Genomic DNA, 23,002 nt, shown 5'->3' with positions numbered 1-23,002 from the left:
GTGATCCGCTCCGCTGTTTTGATGTGCTGCTCACTTAAAATGATTACGGCTCGTGGTCCGGATGGATGCCGGGGTGCGGATGCGGTCCGCCTTTTGAATATCAGTTATATAAGTATTTAAGGATAAAAGACTCGAGTTGCTTTTAAAATATTCATGAGTCCTTTTCCTCGAGTCGAGTCAAGTCTTGAGTCATTTCAGGTCAAGTCTGAAGTTTACAAAAATGCAACTCCGAGTCACTAACTCAAGTGCCCATCTCTGCTTCAGAACAGCAGCAGTGTGTGATGAAATGCTGTAAACTTAGAGTTCAGTAAGATGCTCCAACAGAGTCTCTTCTATCACATCTGTCCTGAAGACAGTTCTGGAGGACTACATAGCCTAATAGTTGGCTGGGTAATGACTTATGTCATCGAGGTGAGCTAATGCTTTTAATTGGATCTGGGAGAAGAGCATTTTAAGATATGTCAATACATTGAAAACTGTCTTTAAGAGTGAATCATTAAATCATTTATTCAAATGATTCTTTCAATAACGCTGATTTATTCAGTGATCTTCTGGCTGGACTCTCATAGGTTTTTCTAGCAGCTAGCTGCTGAGTGTACATTGGTTATTGCAGTGCATTATGGGATTGACTGAGTCCACTATGGTTTCGGACAACACTACTAACGGCTCTTTCCATTAAATAGTGCACTAAAGGGTGTGCTACAAGTCACTGAATCATTTAGTTAGCTGATTTGTTCAAAAACTCAGAATCAATTAGGAACGAAACGCAGCTGCTGTGTGCTGCTCTGGGAAACAGAACTCTTTATTCTGCTTTGGCTTTGTTAAGAACCATTTTCATTGGTGGAGCAAACACAAACTATGTAACTGGCAATGCTATGTGTAAACTATAAGTTCCTCAATATTAACTTCTTGTTTATTGAACTGCTTAAACATTTTTGAACATCTGCATCAGAGTGAAATTTACTATATAAATTGCAATTACACAAGAATGTGTCTGGCAGTCCTGTATCTATCACATTGTTTGTGACCAGTAATAATGGTGAAAGACACACTGAACATTATGCGCCCTATTTTAACGATCTAAGCGCATGGTCTAAAGCGCACGGCGCAAGTGCACTCAGGGCATGTCCAAATCCACTTTTGCCAGTTTAACAACGGGAAAACGGTCGGCGGGCCCGGGCGCATGGTCTAAACGGGTTGTCCCTATTCTCTTAATGAGTAATGGGCGTTTTTCGGGCGTTTCTCAAGCGTGAGCAAATAGGTAGGCTAATTCTGATACATGCAATGACTTTGCATTATGACATTTTTATATTTATGTAGCCTACACAATAATATTATTTTACACTGTAATCCTTTACTTTTTAATCTTAGGCTTGTTTGTGTGCTGCTGCGCATCCCTGTGTGTAATAAGAAAAGTGAACGCGTGTTGTAGACCCGCCCAGAGGCACATTTTCTACTAAGGCACTCTTTAAATAACAAAAGAAATATTGCGCCATTGACTTTAGACTTTAGACCAGGTTTGAGTTGGTCCATGGCGCAGTCTATTTTCAGTTCCACAAAATAGCAACGCGCCAACAATGCGCCTGAACACACCTCTTTTTTTAGACCAGCATGCCCATGGGAGCACAAATGGTCACAAATGCATTTGCTATTTAAACAACGCGGCGCAGGACGGAGAAATGAGAACTGCGTTGGCCTGAAAACAGCAAAAACACTTGCGCCGCGCCGCGCCTTGTGCCACATTGCACTGGGTGTATGATAGGGCCTCTCATCTGATGTTTTCAGGAAGTGACTTCAGGAAGCTGCATTGCAGCAAATGAGAACAGTTTGGTCATTCAAGATGGTGGTGACCTGTAGAGGAATGTTTATGAACATCCTTCAAAATCTTCAGTGTTTCTATCAATTCTAATTACAAGTTTTGTTATTTAAAAGAAAATTATGTTGTTTTTTTTTTGTTTTTTTTTAAAATATACTGCAATATATACACTGCTGCTGAAAAGATTGAGATCAGTAAGATTTTTAATGTTTTTAAGGGAGTCTCTTCTGCTCATCAAGGCTGTATTTATTCGATCAAAAATACAGAAAAAAAAAAAAAATCTTATTGCAATTTCTAATATTGGTTTTCTATTTTAATATACTTTAAAATATAATTTATTTCTGTGACACAGCACTGAATTTTCAGCATCATTACTCCAGTCTTCAGTGTCACATGCTCCTTCAGAAATCATTCTAATATGCTGATTGATTATGAGTGTTGAAACTGTTGTGCTGCTTCATATTGTTTTTTGGAACATACTTTTTTCTTTGATTCTTTGATGAATACAAAGTTAAAAAGAGCAGCATTTGTTCAAAATAGAAACCTTTTCTAACAATATGTGACCCTGGACCACAAAACCAGTCTTAAGTTGCTGAGGTATATTTGTAACAATAGCCAAAAATACATTGTATGGGTCAAAATGATAAATTTTTCTTTTATGCCAAAAATCATTAGGATATTAAGTAAAGATCAGGTTCCATGAAGATATTTTGTAAATTTATCAAAACTTAATTTTTGATTAGTAATATGCATTGCTAAGAACTTCATCTGGACAACTTTAAAGGCGATTTTCTCAATATTTAGATTTTTTTGCACCCTCAGATTCCAGATTTTCAAATAGTTGTATTTCAGCCAAATATTGTCCGATCCTAACAAACCATACGTCAATGGAAAGCTTATTTATTCAGATTTCAGATGATGTATAAATCTCAATTTAGAAAAATTGACACTTATGAATGGTTTTGTGGTCCAGGGTCACATATAAGTCTTTACTATGACTTTTTATTAATTTAACACATCCCTCCTGAATAAAATTATTAATCTCTTAAAAAAAATAAAAAATAAAAAATGTACTGACCCCAAACTTTTGAATAGCATTGTATATTGTAACACAAAATAATTTTTTTAAATAAATGCTGTTCTTTTTAACTTTTTATTAATCAGATATTTATATATCACATTTTATCTCTATTTTATTGTTACACATTTCATATATTAAAATATGTATTTTCCTCATAACTGCGTGAGAACTGTATAAGAAAGAACAAAAGAATGTGAGCCAGTTTACCACCTTGACTGTCTTAACCAGGAAGGTAGTAAATGAACTAATGCCACAGAGATGTTTGAGATGTTGTGTTGCTGTGGCTTCTCAAAGACCAAATAGTTCAGTAAGAACGACCTACAGTGTCTCATCTGTCCTGAAAATGTCTATCGTTCGCCCTTTTAACAATGAACTTAGCCACAGATGCAGAACAGACTCCTGAAGATAAATGAACATTTTTTAAAGATTTCAAAACAGAGTTGAACTCAAGAACTGATTTGTTAACAAATCTTTTAGATCAGTTTCATGAACTGAATCAACTAGTTCACTGAAAAATACATCAATCTACCAAACTTGAGGTGCTTTACTCATTTTCACTGAAAGGTCTGATTGTATGTATTCATTGAAAGTTTCCTTCTGTGTCAACCTTATGTTCATAAAGCACTCCACACGATTTGGGACTTTACACGTTGACCTCAGAACATTTCCGTTCCGCAGTTCTCAGTGACTCTTTAAATAGCATCTAAAAGAAGCATAGAGGCCAATATAAAACATGCAATTGAGAATATAAATTTTAAGTTCCCTCATGTGCTAATTTGAAGGGGGCAGCTACATTTAACAACATGGACACCACAGCAGTGCCATTTAGAAAGATTTCTAAAGATTTTTGTTATGCTTATTAATTGGTACTATGAACCAACAGGATGTCACATGCTCTTGTACTTTGAAAGCTTCTGGCCCACATTGGCCTCACCAGATAAAACTCAAAAGCAGAGAACGGCAGAGTAGAAACACGCACAGACAGCTTCCACCATTAACATTACTTGGGTCAAACCTATGACAATGTCTGAGCCTGTTTATGCCAATATAATCCCTGATGGAACACAGGATAAGGACAGACGTAACAAGAGAAACCAAACACCTCAACACACAGGTACAAACACTCATTCAGTATTTTCTGTAGAAATTAAGAAACATTTATCTTCGTATCTGTCATCTTCAGGAAGTGATTCAGTGAAGAACAGTAGATCCAGAGCAGCTGCAGTGTGTTTGGTGCTGCTGTGTGTTCTCCTGCTGACTGCAGTCATAGTGCTGTGTGTCAACATCCATACAAACAACACAAACAACACTCAAAAGAGAGATGAGCTACTAACCAATATTAACAGCCTCACAGAAGAGAGAGACCAGCTACTAACTAGCATTACCAACCTCACAGAAGACAAAGATGAGCTACAAACCAAGATTAACGGCCTCACAGAAGACAGAGACCACCTAGTAACTAACATTACCAACCTCACAGAAGAAAGAGATGAGCTAATAATAAAGAACATATATCTGCTGAATGAGACACAGCAACTAATAAATCAACTTCAACTTCTTTGTAAAGAGGGTAAGTTTCTTCATTCTATGTAATTAGGTTGTGGTCTCACCTGCGGTGCATGCTACTTTTTCTATGAGCAAACTACGGCTTCAAACTATCAATAATTAACAATCTAACAATTATTAGAAGGATTAATCGACTGATCATCGATTATTTGGCTGATAAATCAGTAGGCTTAGACCTATTACTCAGCTTTTGCAGTTCATTAAAATATTGAGTTACAGTATACATATACCACATATTCATGTAATTTTATCAACTCTAACACTGATGTTCATGTTTAATACTATAAAGCTGCGTGCATTATAGCAGTCTATTGCATAGTTAAAGTCTCCAATCAAGTCAAGTTTTAAAATTAAAAAAAAAAATTATATATATATATATATATATATATATATATATAATTTTAAAATTTTTAAAACTTGACTTGATTGGAGACTTTAACTGCAGAGCTTGTGCAAACATTCACATCACTATGATCAGATACTTTCTTAACTGCTATTTTCCCACGCTGTCATGTTTGTTGGGTGTTATTTTGTTATTAAGAGGAAACATATTTACATATTTAGTATCATATATTAACCGTATATCGAAGACCGAAAAAGAACTTCAACATGAGTATATTGAGGCCTTTAGATATGAGAAAAATTTTGTTTCACACTCTCCTGGTTCGGCTTCAATTGCATGTCTCATAAGCGCTGTGTGTGTGTGTCTTCTATTGCATTGCATCCAGGAAGGCTGAATTACTGTGCCACACTGGTCAAACCATTTTACTGCAGGCCTTTACGGTGATTTGAGTTCAAACGACTATTCAACAACAAAGATATTTGTTGAAATTTTTTTTTGTTTTGGCAACGTCAATAACGTCGACTAATCATTTCAGTCATAGAGTAAATGATCTGCTACAACTGGCAAGAGGAAACTGCTAATAGCTGACCTTGTTGTTTCCAGATGAATGGATTTATTATCAATCCAGTTTTTACTACATGTCCAGTGAGATGAAGAACTGGACTGAGAGCAGACAAGACTGTTTGAAGAGAAGAGCAGATCTAATCATCATAAACAACAGAGACGAACAAGTGAGTGAAAGTGTGTGTTTGTGGTGTTTAGCTGCTAAGTGAGAGATGGTCAGATATAATGTGTCTATTGTTGGTTTATGATACAAACATAATCATTTCATCTGTTTAGGATTTTGTTAAGAACATTTCTGATAAGAGAGAATTCTGGATTGGTGTGACTGACAGTGATGTGGAGGGCAGATGGAAATGGGTTGATGGCAGCACACTGACCTCTGGGTGAGAAATCACTGAACTGAACTGATTATTATCTAATAAATCATTCTCACAGTCATGTATGTAATAAATTATTCTCACAGTCAGTATCATATCACACAGAAAGCAGCACTGAACATCTAATGTTGATCTGTACTTTCAGGTTCTGGGCATCTAGAGAGCCAAATGGAGGAAAAGTAGAGAACTGTGCTGTGACTTATTTAACAAAGTGGCCTGATTTATTAGGGTGGCTTGATGTTAGATGTAATAATGCTTATCAATGGATCTGTGAGAAGAGTATATGGCCCTAGGAACATAGGGTTGGGGGTAGGGTGGTGACCCAACTGTAACATTACACAACTAATTAATAATTATCATCTATAGTACAAATTAACTAATGATTATCATCTGTAGCAGGGCTGTACATTCCTACTTTCCTGCTTCTTCTTTTAGTTTTTAGCTAATGATAATAACTCTGTTCCAGTCCTGATAAAACACACTTTAACCATCAAATCAAGGTCTTCAGGATCACTAAGATTCCAGGCAGGTGTGTCAGAGCTGAAGTCTTCAGGGCTGGACTCTCCTGATCTAAAAGTAATACCCGTTTAGGCATTTATACAGTACTGTACAAACACGTTACACTTGATAAAAAATTTAAGTAATTGTTCACCTAAAAATGAAAATTTGGGCATTAATTACTCACCCAGGTGATGTTCTGAAGCTTTATCACACGACTCTCTGGAATTCTGGATTTTGATTGGTCAGTCGTGACATTCCAAGGTCTGATATTTTCTGATAATGACCGACTTCAACAGCAAGTCTATATAACAGATTTGAATGTGAAATGTGCATCTGCAATGTGCAAATGTCATTTGTAGCCGCTTTTATTAAATACATTTTATTTCGTGAGTTCTGAGCTAATAAAATATTTAAACTCAAATCAATATTTTTCATTTTGCCCTGATCAACCTGTCTGGGTTTATTTTGTGATACTAATTGTCTGGATGTATATTATGTCTTACTTATGCCCTTCTTTTTTGGACCAGAAAAGAACAAAAAAATAAAAATAAAATAAATAATAATAATAATAATAATAAATAAATAAAAGTGGCAGGGTGTAACGGAATAATATATTCATTCCAACTTGTTCCTTAATAAATAAATAAGTGAGGCACTTGTAACGCAAGTTAAATGGGCCAATTTGCAAGTATTAAAATACTAACTGTATCAGTAAAGCCACAAAATGTAAACAATATGCTTGTTAACATGATTTCACTGTGGAAAAAAATAAATAAAATGATGTGTTGCCCCACACTGGTCAATGTCAGTCCTATAAATCCAGTTAGTGTTTCAAGTGTTTCTTAAGAATCAAATACACATTTGTAGAGGATTTGATCTGTTGAACAACACAAAAAAAAAAAGAAAGAAAAAAAAAATGTTGTGTTCCTCTCATTCTAGCATAGGACTTTTAAGTCGATAACCAACCAACCATGTGGTTTCTGGATAATTTCTAATCTGTTTCCTCTTACATTTCCTCTGTCTATGCTGAACTAATATGAGGAAGAACAAAAGCACGACATCTCATTTACCACCACGTCTGTCATAATCAGGAAGGTAGTCATAAACTAATGCAACAGTTCTTCAGAACAGCAGCAGTGTGTGATGAGATGCTGCAAACTCAGAGTTCAGTAAGATGCTCCAATAGTGCCTCCTCTGTCACATCTGTTCTGAAGATACAAACAGTTCTAGACTCTGCAGTCCATCCTGACGCTCAGATGCCATCAGTTGCTCTGTTCTTGGAGTACATGTTTCTTTGGCTAAAAGGTTAAAATCAGAAAGACCAGAGAAAACGCAGACCATAAACATTATTTTCAACACTGACTTTACCAGCACAGTGCTGTAAGTTTTAATCACCAGCTTCTGCGGAATGCAAAAGATGATGGTATGATTTCAAAAAATGGTAAGCATGAGATATCGTGTCTGAAAAAAGACACAAAAGACACATTAAAAGTCACATTTTAGCCTTGCTGAGAGTTGCAAGTCATGTGACTTGGCTTCACACACTGTCCTCAGATCAGTTCCATTTTTGCTGTTCTCAATAATTTGTCCTAAAATAGAACCTAAAAAAATAAAAAAATAAATAAAACAGAGAAGCCAATAAACAATTGAACAACTTAAAAACAAAGATATCCAAGCAAAATTAAGGTTTTTTCTCATGTACAGTACATTTAAACTAATTTGCCCTATAAAAATACTTTTTTTAATTTCATTGTTGAAAGGATATTAAATGTCTTTGTTCAAAGGCATACTTCTCCACCTACTGGCCTCACCTACTAAAATAAAAGTCTCAAAAAGCAGAGGACTACAAAAACACACAGAGAGCATCTACCATTTACATGACGGAGGTCATGGCAACAAAAATGTCTCAGCCTGTTTATGGCAATATCAATTCTGATGGAATACGGGTTATGGACAGACGCAACAAGAGAAACCAAACACCTCAACACACAGGTACAAACACAAACATTGATTTGTGATGAGAAAATGGTAAAACATCTGTGTAGGGATCAATTCTCAATATTGCCTAGGTGCTTATTAGCATGCATATTACTAGTATATTGGCTGTTACCTTACTATTACCTGAGTAATTATTAATAAGCAGCAAATTAGAAGTGTATTGAGACAGAAGTCATAGTTAGTTAATAGTGAGAATTGGTCCCCAAACTAAAGTGTGACCAAGAAAACTTTTGTCTTTATATCTGTCATCACCAGGAAGTGATTGAGTGAACAGCAGAAGCTCCAGAGCAGCTGCAGTGTGTTTGGTTCTGCTGTGTGTTTTTCTTCTGTCTGCAGTCATAGTGCTGTGTGTCCACATCTATACAAACAACACAAACTACACAGAAGACACACACCGGCACCTAACCAAGATCACCAACCTCACAGAAGAAAGAGACCAGCTACAAACCATTAATACAAACCTTGCAGAAGAGAGAGAAAAGCTACAAAACAAGAACATAAACTTGACAAATGGAAAATATGGATTACTAATCAAAAACAACAACCTGGCTAAAGAAAGAGACCTGTCCAATCAAGAGAAAAGTGAAATGTTTAAAAGTCTTTGTGAAATGGGTAATGTTAAACTTTAGTACAACTATGTACACACATTCAATATATATATATATATATATATATATATATATATATATATAGAGAGAGAGAGAGAGAGAGAGAGAGAGAGCATGACTTCTACAGATAATAAAACTATTTTGTGGGGAAAAAACATGGAAATAATTTGTCATTTTTATCCTATTGTTTATATTTATTTGCTTGCTCAGTGTTTTTGTGGATTTTGGTTCTGTTGTAGACTGTAAGGACCTTAATAAAAGTGATATGTAACTAATGTGTTTGACAAAAAGTTCTAGTAGCTGATCTGGTTGCGTTTACAGATGGACAGATCTATCAGTCTCCTCGGAGTGGAAGAGCTGGACTGAGCAGAATATACTGTACAGAGACGGGAGCAGATTTGACCATCATAAACAACAGAAAGGAACAAGTGAGGTTTGGATTGGTCTGACTGATACTGATGTGGAGAACACATGGAAATGGGTTGATGGCATTACATTGACCTCCGCGTGAGAAAACACTGAATTAAACTGATTATTATCTAATAAATCATTCTCACAGTCAGTATCATAACACACAAAAGCAGCACTGAGCATCTAATGTTGATCTGTAGTTTCAGCTTTTGGGGGGCTGGACCAATGGACAAAGAGGAGAGAACTGTGTTGCCTCTTATCCAACAGGGTGGTATGATTATCCATGTAGCAATGCTTTTAAATGGATCTTTGAGAAGAATTTTAAAAATGAGTAATCAAATGAAATAGCTATATTTTAATTCAACATCTGATTTTAACTCTGTAACTGATTCAAGCTGCTGTTTACCCTCACCATAGTTGTAAATAATGGCATTTAAAAGATAATGTCTTAGTACAATTAATAAAACATTATTTAATAAATGAGTCCAAATGAGGACTTCATGCGGTCTAAACGTCATGCAGCTTCAACTCAGGCCACAACAGTGTCTCTTCTGTCACATCTGTCCTGGACTCTCAGAATAAAAGGTGCAAAAACTGTCACTGGCCCAGGACCCTTTTAAAAGGTACTAATATATAGCATTATACATACTAATATGTGCAATTTAGTTAATTATATGTAACTTTAAGGCACTAATATGCATCCTTTAGGTGTAAATAAGAGGTAAATAGGCTTTGGTATATTTTCTATGGAGAGTTTAAAGACACAAAAGTTCTGGACCCTGCAGTCCATCTTGAACCTCAAATGCCATCAGGTGCTCTGTTCCTGAAGTGTATGTACTGATGAAAAGTATTCAAATCAGAAAGACCTATATATAGATGCATCCATCATTAGTTAGCCATGACTGTCTCAAGAAGAACCTTCAGTAAATGTTTGAGAATGCTGCTGGGTTTTGTGAAATGACGTTAAAATACTTGTCTTCTACATGACCTAAATATGGAAGTTGCTCTGGGGGACAGAGAAACCACAGTGCTTTCAATCTCAACTTTACCTGCATATGCTGTTAGTAGTTACAACCAATAGCTTCTGTGGAACAGAAGATGATTTCAAGATTTAAAAGTTGGAAAGTGGAAATGTCAAGCCTGACACAAAGTCACGATAGAAGTAGCTTCAAATTTATACTTTTAGATCCTCAAATTATTTGCCCCATTCACCTTTGCAAGCCCCTCGCCATCAGAGGCTTCGCAATGGATTCTGGGCCCCTTGTACAGGTTATTGCTTCAGGCCCCCCTGAAACTGTTTCACCATTACCCCCTGTCCAATGCCCCTGGTCACCGCAACCTAGTTTTTTTTTTAAGTGTCAAGAGTTTCAAACCTGCAAGCAGCTAGTCAGCAGTGGTTTTGCTTTGAATACATTCACTTTAACCACTGCAGAAACATATTTACCACTATGTAGGTTAGGAAGTCTGTCAAAAGCAATGACTGACGCAGTACCTCAGATTAGCTGCAGCTAAGATAAGTTTCTTAAATTCACTAAATTCAGCAAGATCACAAGCTTTGCAAGCATAAATTTGGCAGCTGTTTCTGCTGAACTGAGCAACACCAAATCATGTGATTTCCACATTACCCTTTATCAAGACTATTCATTTTTTGACTTGTGGTTGCTATGCAAATGAATTGGTACGAACAGGCTAGACTTCACACATTGTCTTGTACTTCGACTTACTTCGTCACACTGTGGACTCATCCTCTGAAAGTATACGGTCTCAAAAAGCAGACAACTGCAGAGTAGAAACAATGTCTATCGTTTCACAGCTGATTCACAGTGAATGAAAATGTCAGAGAGTATTTATGGCAATAAACACTGATGAAACATGAGGAATGGACAACAGAGATGGAGAAGAGATAAACACCAACACCAAAGTAGATACTATGAAGAGTCATGACAGGAACAGAGAACCAAACACCTGAACATACAGGTACTGAGACTCATTTCATTATAATAATAAGTGACATTAATATTTTATTCATTAAAAAATTACTTATTTTCTAATATTAAATCTTTATCTTATTGCCTTAGAGTGGTTTGATATGATTAAATACACAGAGTAAATGAGGAAGTGAAGCTCCAGAGCAGCTACAGTCTTGCTTGTTGTGTTCCTCTCATGCTAGTATAAAGCCGTGGTCACACAAGTCCTTGAGCATGCGAAATCAGGGCTCTCAGGTCTCACGCAATCGGAGTGAGACTCACGCATTTCAACCAGTTCACACGCTCTCACACCACACCTTGTATTTCTCACGCTGAGAAGGGATAACTTGTCCCACTACAATTACTATACCATTAATAGATGAGGGAATACTGAGGTAAGTTTTCTGCCGAGATCATAGCTCTCTCGACTCTGTAGTTATAGAGTTAAATGCCACCTACCAGCCAATCAGAAATTAGGATGTTGTTGTTTCTGTTTAAATTACACGATTCTGCCGCAAGCGGGTTCGTTACTAAGTAACATGGATGCGTGCGCACATGGAGTGTAAATTGGAAGAGAAAGATCCGATGAATGCTGTAGGTAACCCCTTCATTTATTTTTTCAATTTTAAGATTCCTCTACGAAATCACTTGCCTGTGAAAAGATAGTGAGAGGTGATGTTGGGGAATATAGCCAAATTCGCGCTGAAGTATTATTGATGCAGTCAAAATAAAAAAAAAAATAAAAAAACTCTCCAACTGCTACAACCAGAAGCTTTAACTTAGCTTTGGCTTCCTGAAAGGAAAGTACTAGAGATGTTATAACAGTTGGTGAATCTGATAAAAGACAGACAAATCCATCCAAATAAAATAAATTGTTTTACATATTTAAAAAAGGATCAAAAATACAAAGAAATTTGGCCCCAAACATGCCAACTGAACAGCAGTGCTCAATGTACACAGGCTACTGTACACACACAGTAGGATTACAGAACTTGTCCTGAACATGTATGTCAAGCTCTCTCTGTGTGTGTGTGTGTGTGTGTGTGTGTGTGTGTGTGAGAGAGAAAGAGAGACAGAGAGAGAGAGAGAGAGAGAGAACATATTTCAGCTTATGATTTTATCTAGGGGGCTCCCATAAAGCACTGAGGCTTCCCCAAATTCAGATGCAGTGTGTTTTCCATGGTGGGTTTGAACAAAACTAGAAACAGTTTGGCTCTGGATGGAACGCTATTATCATGACAGTGCTTTATGTGGGAGTCCTCTACCCCTGTCATCAGGCATCAAAATGTGCAACAAACATTTACAACAGAAAAAAAGAAACATAAGCTGAAATGTGTTCTCTCTCTCTCACACACACACACAGTTTGACATACATGCTCAGGGTAAATACTGTAATGTATGTGTGTACAGTATGTACATTGAGTACTGCTGTTCAGTTGGCTCGTTTGAGGCAAAATTTATTTTTATTTTTGATACATTTGTATTTTTAAATACATAAATCTTTTTATTTTATTAGAATGAATTTGTCTTTCATCAGATTTACCAAATGTTATAACTTCTGTTTGTGCTGGTCAATTATGAACAATAGGTAAAATTGAACTGCTAGCAAAAACTTGGGTGCTGCAAATATTTGAGTTGCTCCTCCCCTTTGACTTGCCCCTCCCCTTTGAGTGACTCCTCCCCTTTGTGTGGCCCCTCCCCTAATCTCACTCTAAACTTTCGCTATAACTTGAGAGCCCTGCGAAATTGTTTCGCATGCTGCAACGGTCGTGATATGACGTCATGCTGTGCAGCGTCTTTTTAAAAACTTAAATTCAACACGTAACATATAATAATACATCTAAAATGTAAAAACATACAATCTACTCCACTTTCCTGCAGCGCTGCAGTTTTCTTTGAATTCAGACAGAAGGTCATGCTTTGACGCATCGATCTGCCGTTGGTCACATGGTATCACGTGATGCGAATTCGCAGGCCAGAGTTCACCAAGCTTGAACTTTGGAACGCAGCGAAATGCGAAAACTTTTCGCACGGGCTTGCGTTTCCGGTCTGACGCATTCGCATGCGTATGAATGGAAGTCAATGGAGCGAAAAGAGCAGTGTGACCGCGGCTTAAGACTTTTAAGACAATAACCAACCAAATGTGTTTTCTGGAGAATCTCTAACCTGATTCCTCCTCTTACATTTGCTCTGTCAATGCTGAACTAACATGAGAAAGAACAACACAAAAGCTCATGTACATCTTAATCAGGTCATGAACTAACTTCAGAACAGCCGCAGTGTATGATGAGATGCCATAAGCTCACAGTTCAGTTGGATGCTCCTGTAGGGTCTCCTTGCTGTCAGGAGCAGTGAGGTTCATCTGAACTCAGCAGGTCTGTTGGTAGAGGTGGTTGTGTAAAGGTATAGGCAAGCTAAGAAAAGCAAAATACTTGTCTTAAAATGCATGTCTTGTATGAGTTGGTGGCTTTGAAGGATAGGGCAACCACAGACTCTCAACAGGGTTTTCAGCATTAGTTTTACGAATCAAATGATTCACTGCTAAGATCTGACTAACAGCAATGATTCCTAAATCAGGCATCACTACTTTTCTCAGGGTGGACTTCAAGTTTTGCAGGGAATGGAATGTTATATATTAACTTTGAGGAGTATTTTCATTCAAAAGCCTGATAATACTTTTCACTTCTTATAAACATGGTTAAGCCCAGCAAGTGCTAAAGACTTGAGTGATTTTGAACCTAACACACTGACATCCGATCAGTACCGTTCTACCAATCTAACTAAAAATATAACAATGTGCAAAACAACGAAGTGTTAAACCAAGCAACACCAGATCATGTGACCGCTACTATAACGGTGAAGCGGTATGAAACGGGCATAAGCAGACAGGATATGACATGCTATTACTCTTTGTCACATTTTCAGCTCATCTGCTAAGAGTAGAGTCTTAAAAAGATCACACATTAGAAACACACACAGACAGCTTCCATCATTTAAGGGCAAGCCACCCAAAAATGTATGAGGATACTTATGCCAATATAAACGCTGATAGGACATTGGATAATGACAGACACAACAAGAGAGACCAAACACCTCAACACACAGGTATAAATACAAACTAAATTTCATTGCATAGGGTGTAGAAATTAAGAAACATTTATCTTTATCTGTCATCTTCAGGAAGTGACTGCTCCAAAGCAGCTGTAGTGTGTTTGGGTCTGCTGTGTGTTCTTCTGCTGACTGCAGTCATAGTGCTGTGTGTCCACATCTATACAAAGAGCACAGACTACACAGAAGAGAGAGATGAGCTACTAACCAAGATCACCAACCTTACAGAAGCGAGAAACCAGATATTAACCAAGTACATAAACGTGACAAATGAAAGGGACGGATTATTAATCAAGAATGACAACCTGACTAAACAAAAAGATCAGTTCAGTCAACTGCAGAAGGTTCTCAATGAAACAGGTGATCTTGAACTGCATCTAAACAATTTGCTATTACTAAAAACAAGTTTCATTATTCAGTGTACTGTAGGTGGGAATAATGAGCTAATAGCTGAGCTTCTTGTGTTTACAGATGGATGGTTATACTCTAACTTCAGCTTTTACTTCATTTCCTCACTGAAGAAGAGCTGGACTGAGAGCAGAAGATACTGTACAGAGAGAGGAGCAGATCTGATCTTCATAAACAACAGAGAGGAAGAAGTGAGTGAAAAGAGAGCAGAGGAAAAGAGTAGGCCTATATATTTTATTATATGGTATGTGGATATCTATTTGGAAGTTGCATGTCTGGGTTATTTTACTAGGAGTTTGCAAAAAAGTTTTCCCATGGTATTGAATTCTGGATTGGTCTGACTGACAGTGATGTGGAGGGCAGATGGAAATGGGTTGATGGCAGCAACATGACCTCTGGGTGAGAAATCACTGAACTGATTATCATGTAATAAATTATACTTCCAGTCAGTATCATATCACACAGAAAGCATCACTGAACATCTAATGCTGATCTGTACTTTCAGCTTCTGGAGGTCTGGAGAGTCCAGTGGAAATAGTGCAGATAACTGTGTTGTGTCTTTTTCATCAGGGTGGTTTGATTATCCATGTCACAATGCTTTTAGATGGATCTGTGAGAAAAAAATCTATAGTAATGAATTACATATTCATTTGACAACAAATATGTGAAATAAGTAAAATATATAGTCTTGTGTATGTCATACACAATAAAACTGTTTAGTTTAGCTTCTGTTTATAATCATTTGACTTTGTAATAATGCAAAGAATCTTTTGTGTCAAAAATAAATCAAGTTTTAAGTACACATACTTTACTTTGTACTGTATTTATTAAGTTAGTTCGTTAGTATGCATGAATGTCTGTATTTAGAGTTGGCGATCATATCACAGAGATGTGTGACTCTGAATTGTCACAGCTCAAGGAGCAAAACAAACACTGTCTGTATGAACACATAACTAAAGATAGGCCTCTTTAATATTCTCACAATAGTCGTAAATAATAACAGTGACTATAGTGACAGTGACTAAAATATCAAGGATGATGTCACACTTAATAAAACATTATTCAATACATGCGTCACATCTTCCACGTTTTGTTTGTGGACTTTTATGTTGCTTCCTGTCTGGTGTACTTTGGTAGTCAGTTTGTAGTTTTTCTGTTAATTTGCTGTCATTGTTCCCGGGTGTGTCTTGTTTGTTCATTTGTGTCTGCCTCTACCGTATACGCCCCAGTGTTTTCTGTGTTCTTTGTTGAGTTTTGTCCTGAAAAGATGTTTGGTATGCTCATTCTGTTCCTCCATCTTGGATTTGTTACCTTGATGTTTTCTGAGTTCATTTGTACTTTTGTTTTACTTATTACTGCGTTTAGATTCAGCTCTACCTCTTTTGAGTTCACCCTATATTACAACATGAGGTGCTCATCATGAAAATATGGAAAAAATAAAATGAATTTACCATTTGTATAATTACCCTTACCAAGTCTGACAATGACTCAACTAATAGTGTGTTTGAGGCGGGAATATCGGTTGGGGAGTGATCAGGAGATATGTCTAATTTAGTACCTCCATTTGCTGATGCTAATAGTGAAACAAAAAAGACACTTCTTGTACTTGAGGACCACATGCTTTTAGACTTCACACACTCTCAGATCAGTTTCACTCTGATATTTTATTCGAACTGGAATTGAAAGCAAAGAAGAGAAGAGCAGTCCATGAAAAACACAGAACAAGAAGAAAAACATTCTATAAAACAATAATAGTGCTTTTAAATTAATCTGTGAGAAGACCTCGGTTTGGGTATTACGTATTACCTGCCATGTATCAGCTACAGTGAGTTCATTGTGCTCCTCTCATCCTATTAAAGGACTTAAAGGGTTACTTCACCCCAAAATGAAAATTGTGTCATTAAGGGAAAGGAAAGGACGTGACGTGTGGCCAAGTATGGTGTCCCATACTTGGAATTTGTGCTGGTTCAGTGCCTTGCTCAAAGGTCAGTCGTGGTATTGAGGGTCCCCACCTACAATCCCTGCCGGACCGGAGACTAGAACCCACAACCTCGGGGTTACAAGTCCAACTCTCTAACCATTAGGCCACGACTGACCCCAAAAATTATTAATCACTTACCCCCATGTTTTTTCACACCCGTAAAAGCTTTGTTCGTCTTCAGAACACAATTTAAGATATTTTGGATTAAAAAACCGGGAGGCTTGTGACTGTCCCATTGACTGCCAAGTCTCCTCCGTGTGGCACAGCTGACACAGAACAGCGTACGCAGTTTGAGTCCAGCGGATATTCTCCAAATTGGCACTACGGTGATGCGGATGAGACGCAGAGGAGACAAATTGTTGAATAAAGTCGTAATTTTTATTTTCTTTGCGTACAAAAAGTATTCTCGTCACTTCGTAACATTATGATTGAACCACTGATAGCAGATGGACTATTTTGATGATGTCTTTCATATTTTTCTGGGCCTTGACAGTGTTATTTACTTGGCAGTCAATGGGACAGTCACAAGCCTCCCAGTTTTCATCCAAAGACGAACGAAGCTTTTACGGGTTTGGAACGACATGGGGGTAAGTGATTGATGACAAAATTTTCATTTTGGGGTGGAGTAACCCTTTAAACCAACCAAACTGTTTTCTGGAGAATCTCTAAACTGATTCCTAATCTTACATTTGCTCTGTCTTTACTGATCTAATATGAGGAAGGACAACAGCACAAAAGTTCATTTACCACCATTTCGGTCATAATCAGAAAGCAGTTAAGGAACTAATGCCAGAGTTATTCAGAACAGAAACATTGTGTGATCAGATGCTGTAAACTCAGAGTTCATTAAGATGATCCTTTAGTGTCTCAAGCATCATTGCAGTGAGGTTCATCTGAACTGATCTGGGCTGTCAGTAGGGGTGGTGTGTAGAGGTTAATGCCAAGCTGTCTTAACATACATATTTAGTGTATAGGCCAGAAGACGCTCAAATGAAGCAACTGCTGCCTCTGATCAAGTGAGGAGGAAGTGATTATTTTTAATGGCAGTGCAGCATCTGTGTAACTGCATGTGTTTAGTGTTCAAGACCACATTTTCTTTTAGATCTGATGGATGGCCAGGTGCATGTGCATCATTTACCTGGGGAGGAGATGGCAGTAGATGCACAATGGGAAGATGGCAGGCTGGCGTATGCAGTGCTATGCTCTGGGCAACATTCTGCTGGGAAACCTTGGGTCCTGGCATCATGTGAATGTTACTTTGACACATACCATCTACCTAAAGATTGTTGCAGACCACCTTTCATGGCAATGGTGTTCCCTGACGGCAGCAGTCACTTAAGATAATGCACCCCGCCACACTGCAAAAATTCAGGTATGGCTTGATGAACATGATGAAGAGTTCAGGGTGTTGCCTTGGCCTCCACATTCCCCAGATCCCAATCCAATCGAGCATCTATGGTATGTGCTGGACCAACAAATCCAATCCATGGAGGCCCCACCTTGCAAGACTTTTAAAGGATCATCTGCTAATGGTTTGGTGCCAGATACCACAGGACATGTTCAGAGGTCTTGTGGAGTCAATGCCTCAATGCATCAAATATGTTTTGGCAGCATGAGGGGGACCTGCACAATATTAGACAGGGGTTTTTAAAGTTGTTTTATGTTTTAATGTGGCGGACTATTAACTTTTGGGGCTTTCGCACTGGAGAAACTTTTTCATAGTTCCTAGAACTATTAGCAGGTGTAAGCACTTTTTTGTGTGCTCCCACCGCAGCAAATAGGAATGGTTTTAGTTCTAGAACTAAAACCTAGACCTAAAACCTTAGAACGCCGTTCGAGGGAACTAAATTAGATCCTACTTCAGAGTAGGGTCTAAAACAGTTCTATAGGAATGTATTCTATAGTGATGTAAGTGTACACTGATTGGCCAAACGCATATGAAACACTGACTACCCAGCATTATAAAAAAGCCATGTAAAATATTTACTCCGCGAACATGACAAACAGAAATAACAGCACTTACCTGATGTCGGCAGCATTGTGTTCTTGATGGTATGTAACACTATAAGTTGTCATACACTGTAAAAAATGACCGTGAATTTAACGGTATAAGCGCACGTCGCACATTTGTTTTAATTTATTAGTGTTACTGTGACAAACTTGTACACATTCACTTGTTTAACTTTTCCCAAACTATAATGTCAGACTGAAATATGTTGAGTGCAATATTTTGAAATATGATAGGCAACCTTTCATTGCATCAAATGTTGTAATAATAATAATAATAATAAACTTTATTTTCTATAGCGCTTTTAAATGGAGATCTCAAAGCGCTTTACAACAACAAATAAAACCATACACAATAACAATCAAAACACGACAAATAAAAACAAAAAATTTTTTTTTAATTAAAAGCTACCCTAAAAAAATGAGTTTTAAGACGAGATTTAAAAGTGCTAAGATTTTTAGCTTGCCTTATCTCAATCGGTAAAAAATTCCACAGTTTTGGAGCTAATGATGAAAAAGCCCTATCGCCCATCAATCTTAAACGGGTTAAAGGAACGGTTAGAAGACCAGTTTCAGAAGAACGAAGGTCACGTGTTGGAATATAAGGAATTAAAAGCTCAGACAAATATTGAGGTGCCAACCCATGTAAAGCCTTGTAAGTAAGCATCAGAATTTTAAAATCAACCCTAAAACTAACAGGAAGCCAATGCAAAGACTCCAAGACTGGTGTAATATGATCTCTCATCCTAGTTCTAGTAAGGATTCTAGCAGCCGAGTTTTGCACGACCTGCAATTTGTTTAGGTAGCTTTTGACGCCCAGCCAACAAGGCATTACAATAATCGATCCGAGTAAACACAAAAGTGTTAATCAACCTCTCAGCAACAGGAAAAGACAGCATTGGACGTAGTCTGGCAATATTTCTAAGATGAAAAAGATGTTTTAACAGTGCTTTGAACATGAGGTTCAAAAGTTAAATTGAGTCGAAAATAACCCCCAAATTCTTTAGTTTTGTTTTAAACTCCATAATTGAACCATCAACGGACAAAGTAATCGACCCAGCTTTACGTAATTGGTGAGGTGAACCAATGAGCATAACCTCAGTTTTTTCACTGTTAAGACAAAGAAAATTTTGTGACATCCATTCTTTTATCCTAGAAATACAAGTGGAAAGAAAATCAACAGACACAAAATCGTTAGGTTTAGTGTGCATATAAATCTGAGTATCATCTGCATAAAGGTGAAATTTTAGACCAAGAGATCTCAAAAGCTGACCAAGTGTAAAAATATAGATGTTAAAAAGCAAGGGGCCCAAAATTGATCCCTGAGGAACTCCAGATTGCACAACACCAATTTTAGACCTAAATCCACCCATGGCAACAAATTGCTTACGATCAGAGAGGTAGGACTTAAACCAATTAAGTGCAATACCAGAGACCCCAAAGACAGTTTCTAAACGAGTAATTAAAACCGAATGATCTACAGTGTCAAAAGCGGCACTGAGATCAAGCAGGATCAAGATCGAAAGATAACCAGAATCTGCAGCAATTAACAAATCATTAGTAACCTTGACCAGTGCTGTTTCAGTACTATAAAATTTGCGGAAGCCAGATTGTAAAGGTTCAAAAAGATTGTTTTCAGTCAAATGAGAAATTAACTGAGAAGCAACCACTCGCTCCAGAATTTTAGCAAGAAAAGGAAGATTAGATATTGGACGAAAATGTAAAAGGTTTACACAGTCAATATTTGTAGGACTCGTCTACTTTTTAGCTTGCATTCTCCGGTGATTTATTAAAGGGCATACTGACGCACAAAACATGCTTTTTACTTTAACACTGCATCTGTAACTTAAGTAACGTAATTTTATTGACATAAGTAACTAATCAAATCACATAAATTTAAAATGTAACTCATTACTTTACTGCTTTACCAGGAAAAGTAATTCGATTACAGTAACACATTACTGTGTAACTCGTAATACCCAACTCTGGTCCACATCCATACAAACAGAAGCTGCGCAGAAGAGAGAGACCAGCTACTAACCAAGAACATAAACTTAACAAATGAAAGGGATGGATTATTAACCAAGCATGGCAACATGAATAAACAGACAGCAGATTAATCGGGAGAGAACTGAACTGATGAAGAGTCTTCATAAAATAGGTAATCTTGAACTTTATCAAATATACTATAACAAGATATATAATTAATTCGTACTTCAGTGTAAGTGGGAATAAATAACTGAACTACTTGCATTTACAGATTTTACTATAAATTCAGTTTTTACAACACTTCCTCTGAGTGGAAGAGCTGGACTGAGAGCAGAAGATACTGTACAGAGAGAGGAGCAGATCTGATCGTCATAAACAACAGAGAGGAAGAAGTGAGTGAAAAGAGAGCAGAGGAAAAGAGTAGGCCTATATATTTTATTATATGGTATGTGGATATCTATTTGGAAGTTGCATGTCTGGGTTATTTTACTAGGAGTTTGCAAAAAAGTTTTCCCATGGTATTGAATTCTGGATTGGTCTGACTGACAGTGATGTGGAGGGCAGATGGAAATGGGTTGATGGCAGCACACTGACCTCCAGGTGAGAAATCACTGAACTGATTATCATGTAAAAAATTATACTTCCAGTCAGTATCATATCACACAGAAAGCATCACTGAACATCTAATGCTGATCTGTACTTTCAGCTTCTGGAGGTCTGGAGAGTCCAGTGGAAATAGTGCAGATAACTGTGTTGTGTCTTTTTCATCAGGGTGGTTTGATTATCCATGTCACAATGCTTTTAGATGGATCTGTGAGAAAAAAATCTATAGTAATGAATTACATATTCATTTGACAACAAATATGTGAAATAAGTAAAATATATAGTCTTGTGTATGTCATACACAATAAAACTGTTTAGTTTAGCTTCTGTTTATAATCATTTGACTTTGTAATAATGCAAAGAATCTTTTGTGTCAAAAATAAATCAAGTTTTAAGTACACATACTTTACTTTGTACTGTATTTATTAAGTTAGTTCGTTAGTATGCATGAATGTCTGTATTTAGAGTTGGCGATCATATCACAGAGATGTGTGACTCTGAATTGTCACAGCTCAAGGAGCAAAACAAACACTGTCTGTATGAACACATAACTAAAGATAGGCCTCTTTAATATTCTCACAATAGTCGTAAATAATAACAGTGACTATAGTGACAGTGACTAAAATATCAAGGATGATGTCACACTTAATAAAAGATTATTCAATACATGCGTCACATCTTCCACGTTTTGTTTGTGGACTTTTATGTTGCTTCCTGTCTGGTGTACTTTGGTAGTCAGTTTGTAGTTTTTCTGTTAATTTGCTGTCATTGTTCCCGGGTGTGTCTTGTTTGTTCATTTGTGTCTGCCTCTACCGTATACGCCCCAGTGTTTTCTGTGTTCTTTGTTGAGTTTTGTCCTGAAAAGATGTTTGGTACAAGTGAGAAAAAAAAAAAAAAAAGGACTAAAACGGTATACATTTTCTTAAAATTGTGGATAACTATAAGAGTTACAGAAGCAGACTCAAAAAGAGAATTAGAATTCAACAGTTAACTTTATTTAAAATAGCAGAGTCAACTGGATGCTGGTGAAGGCAAGTATTTAGTTCAAATATGCAGTTTAAGGGAATGATGAGGGAATCTTGAGATCACAGGAACTCGTGGAATAGACTGATGGAGCACACACCTCACAATGACAGACGATGGAGACATCAACTTGAAGACACTGGAGGGAACAGACGTTGGGGTGGAGCAGAGGAGAACACGCTGGAGAGGATACAGAAGGTAAGTACACGATGGAGGTAGGTAAACGGCTAATACGCTGAAGTAGCATAGAGACCAGATACTAGAATGGAGTGAGGTGTGTGCTTATAAAGCCAGCTTGATGAGTGTGCACATGAGGTGCAGGTGTGTGCAATTACTAATCAGGTGAGGGTGTGCGCTGTGATTGGAAGATGGAGAGAGCCTGACCGATCTGTTACAATAAGGAAGTAGGAACAAAAGGGTGTTTCAAATTTGAAATAGTTAACTTAGATTATTCATTAATCTTGTTTCAATTTTCACACTGCTTTTTACCAGGGTTAACAATTAAAACTGTACATACCTAAAACCTTGGTTAACAGTCTTATTTGCATATGTGCAATGACTGGATAAATATAGTACCCGACAAGTTGAAGTAGTGACTCACATACATGACAAACGATATCCATTTTGTAGTAATTTGGTTTTACTGTTTAC

The 23,002-nt window shown here is 37.2% G+C and overlaps 3 protein-coding genes across 13 annotated transcripts in view; 2 read left to right on the top strand and 1 right to left on the bottom strand.

The window, feature by feature from the left end:
* cadm2a (cell adhesion molecule 2a) overlaps positions 1–23,002 on the bottom strand; it is a 423,456-nt gene that overhangs the window by 169,031 nt on the left and 231,423 nt on the right. The window lies entirely within an intron of this gene.
* On the top strand, positions 3,688–7,125 carry LOC131547986 (CD209 antigen-like protein C). Of its 2 annotated transcripts, XM_058788810.1 has the most exons (5): positions 3,688–4,011; positions 4,081–4,467; positions 5,410–5,537; positions 5,647–5,753; positions 5,893–7,125. In XM_058788810.1, exons 1-5 carry the CDS (start codon positions 3,915–3,917, stop codon positions 6,038–6,040), a joined length of 867 nt encoding a protein of 288 aa, XP_058644793.1. In that variant the 5' UTR covers positions 3,688–3,914; the 3' UTR covers positions 6,041–7,125. The 2 variants fall into 2 exon arrangements, with proteins under 2 accessions (XP_058644793.1, XP_058644792.1); XM_058788809.1 differs by having other exon boundaries at positions 3,688–4,467.
* On the top strand, positions 10,926–17,859 carry LOC131547987 (CD209 antigen-like protein C). Of its 3 annotated transcripts, XM_058788811.1 has the most exons (6): positions 10,926–11,242; positions 14,158–14,337; positions 14,413–14,700; positions 14,812–14,939; positions 15,041–15,147; positions 15,254–16,067. In XM_058788811.1, the coding sequence occupies exons 2-6, from the start codon at positions 14,247–14,249 to the stop codon at positions 15,414–15,416; spliced, it is 777 nt and encodes a 258-aa protein (XP_058644794.1). In that variant the 5' UTR covers positions 10,926–11,242; positions 14,158–14,246; the 3' UTR covers positions 15,417–16,067. The 3 variants fall into 3 exon arrangements, with proteins under 3 accessions (XP_058644794.1, XP_058644796.1, XP_058644797.1); XM_058788813.1 differs by lacking the exon at positions 14,158–14,337; XM_058788814.1 differs by lacking the exons at positions 10,926–11,242; positions 15,041–15,147; positions 15,254–16,067 and adding an exon at positions 17,832–17,859 and having other exon boundaries at positions 12,635–14,337.

Source organism: Onychostoma macrolepis, chromosome 10 (assembly GCF_012432095.1).
Source record: "Onychostoma macrolepis isolate SWU-2019 chromosome 10, ASM1243209v1, whole genome shotgun sequence".
NCBI classification, from domain to species: Eukaryota; Metazoa; Chordata; class Actinopteri; order Cypriniformes; family Cyprinidae; genus Onychostoma; species Onychostoma macrolepis.
The sequence above is the reverse complement of the archived record's forward strand: the minus strand, read 5'-3'. Positions and strand labels throughout refer to the sequence as shown.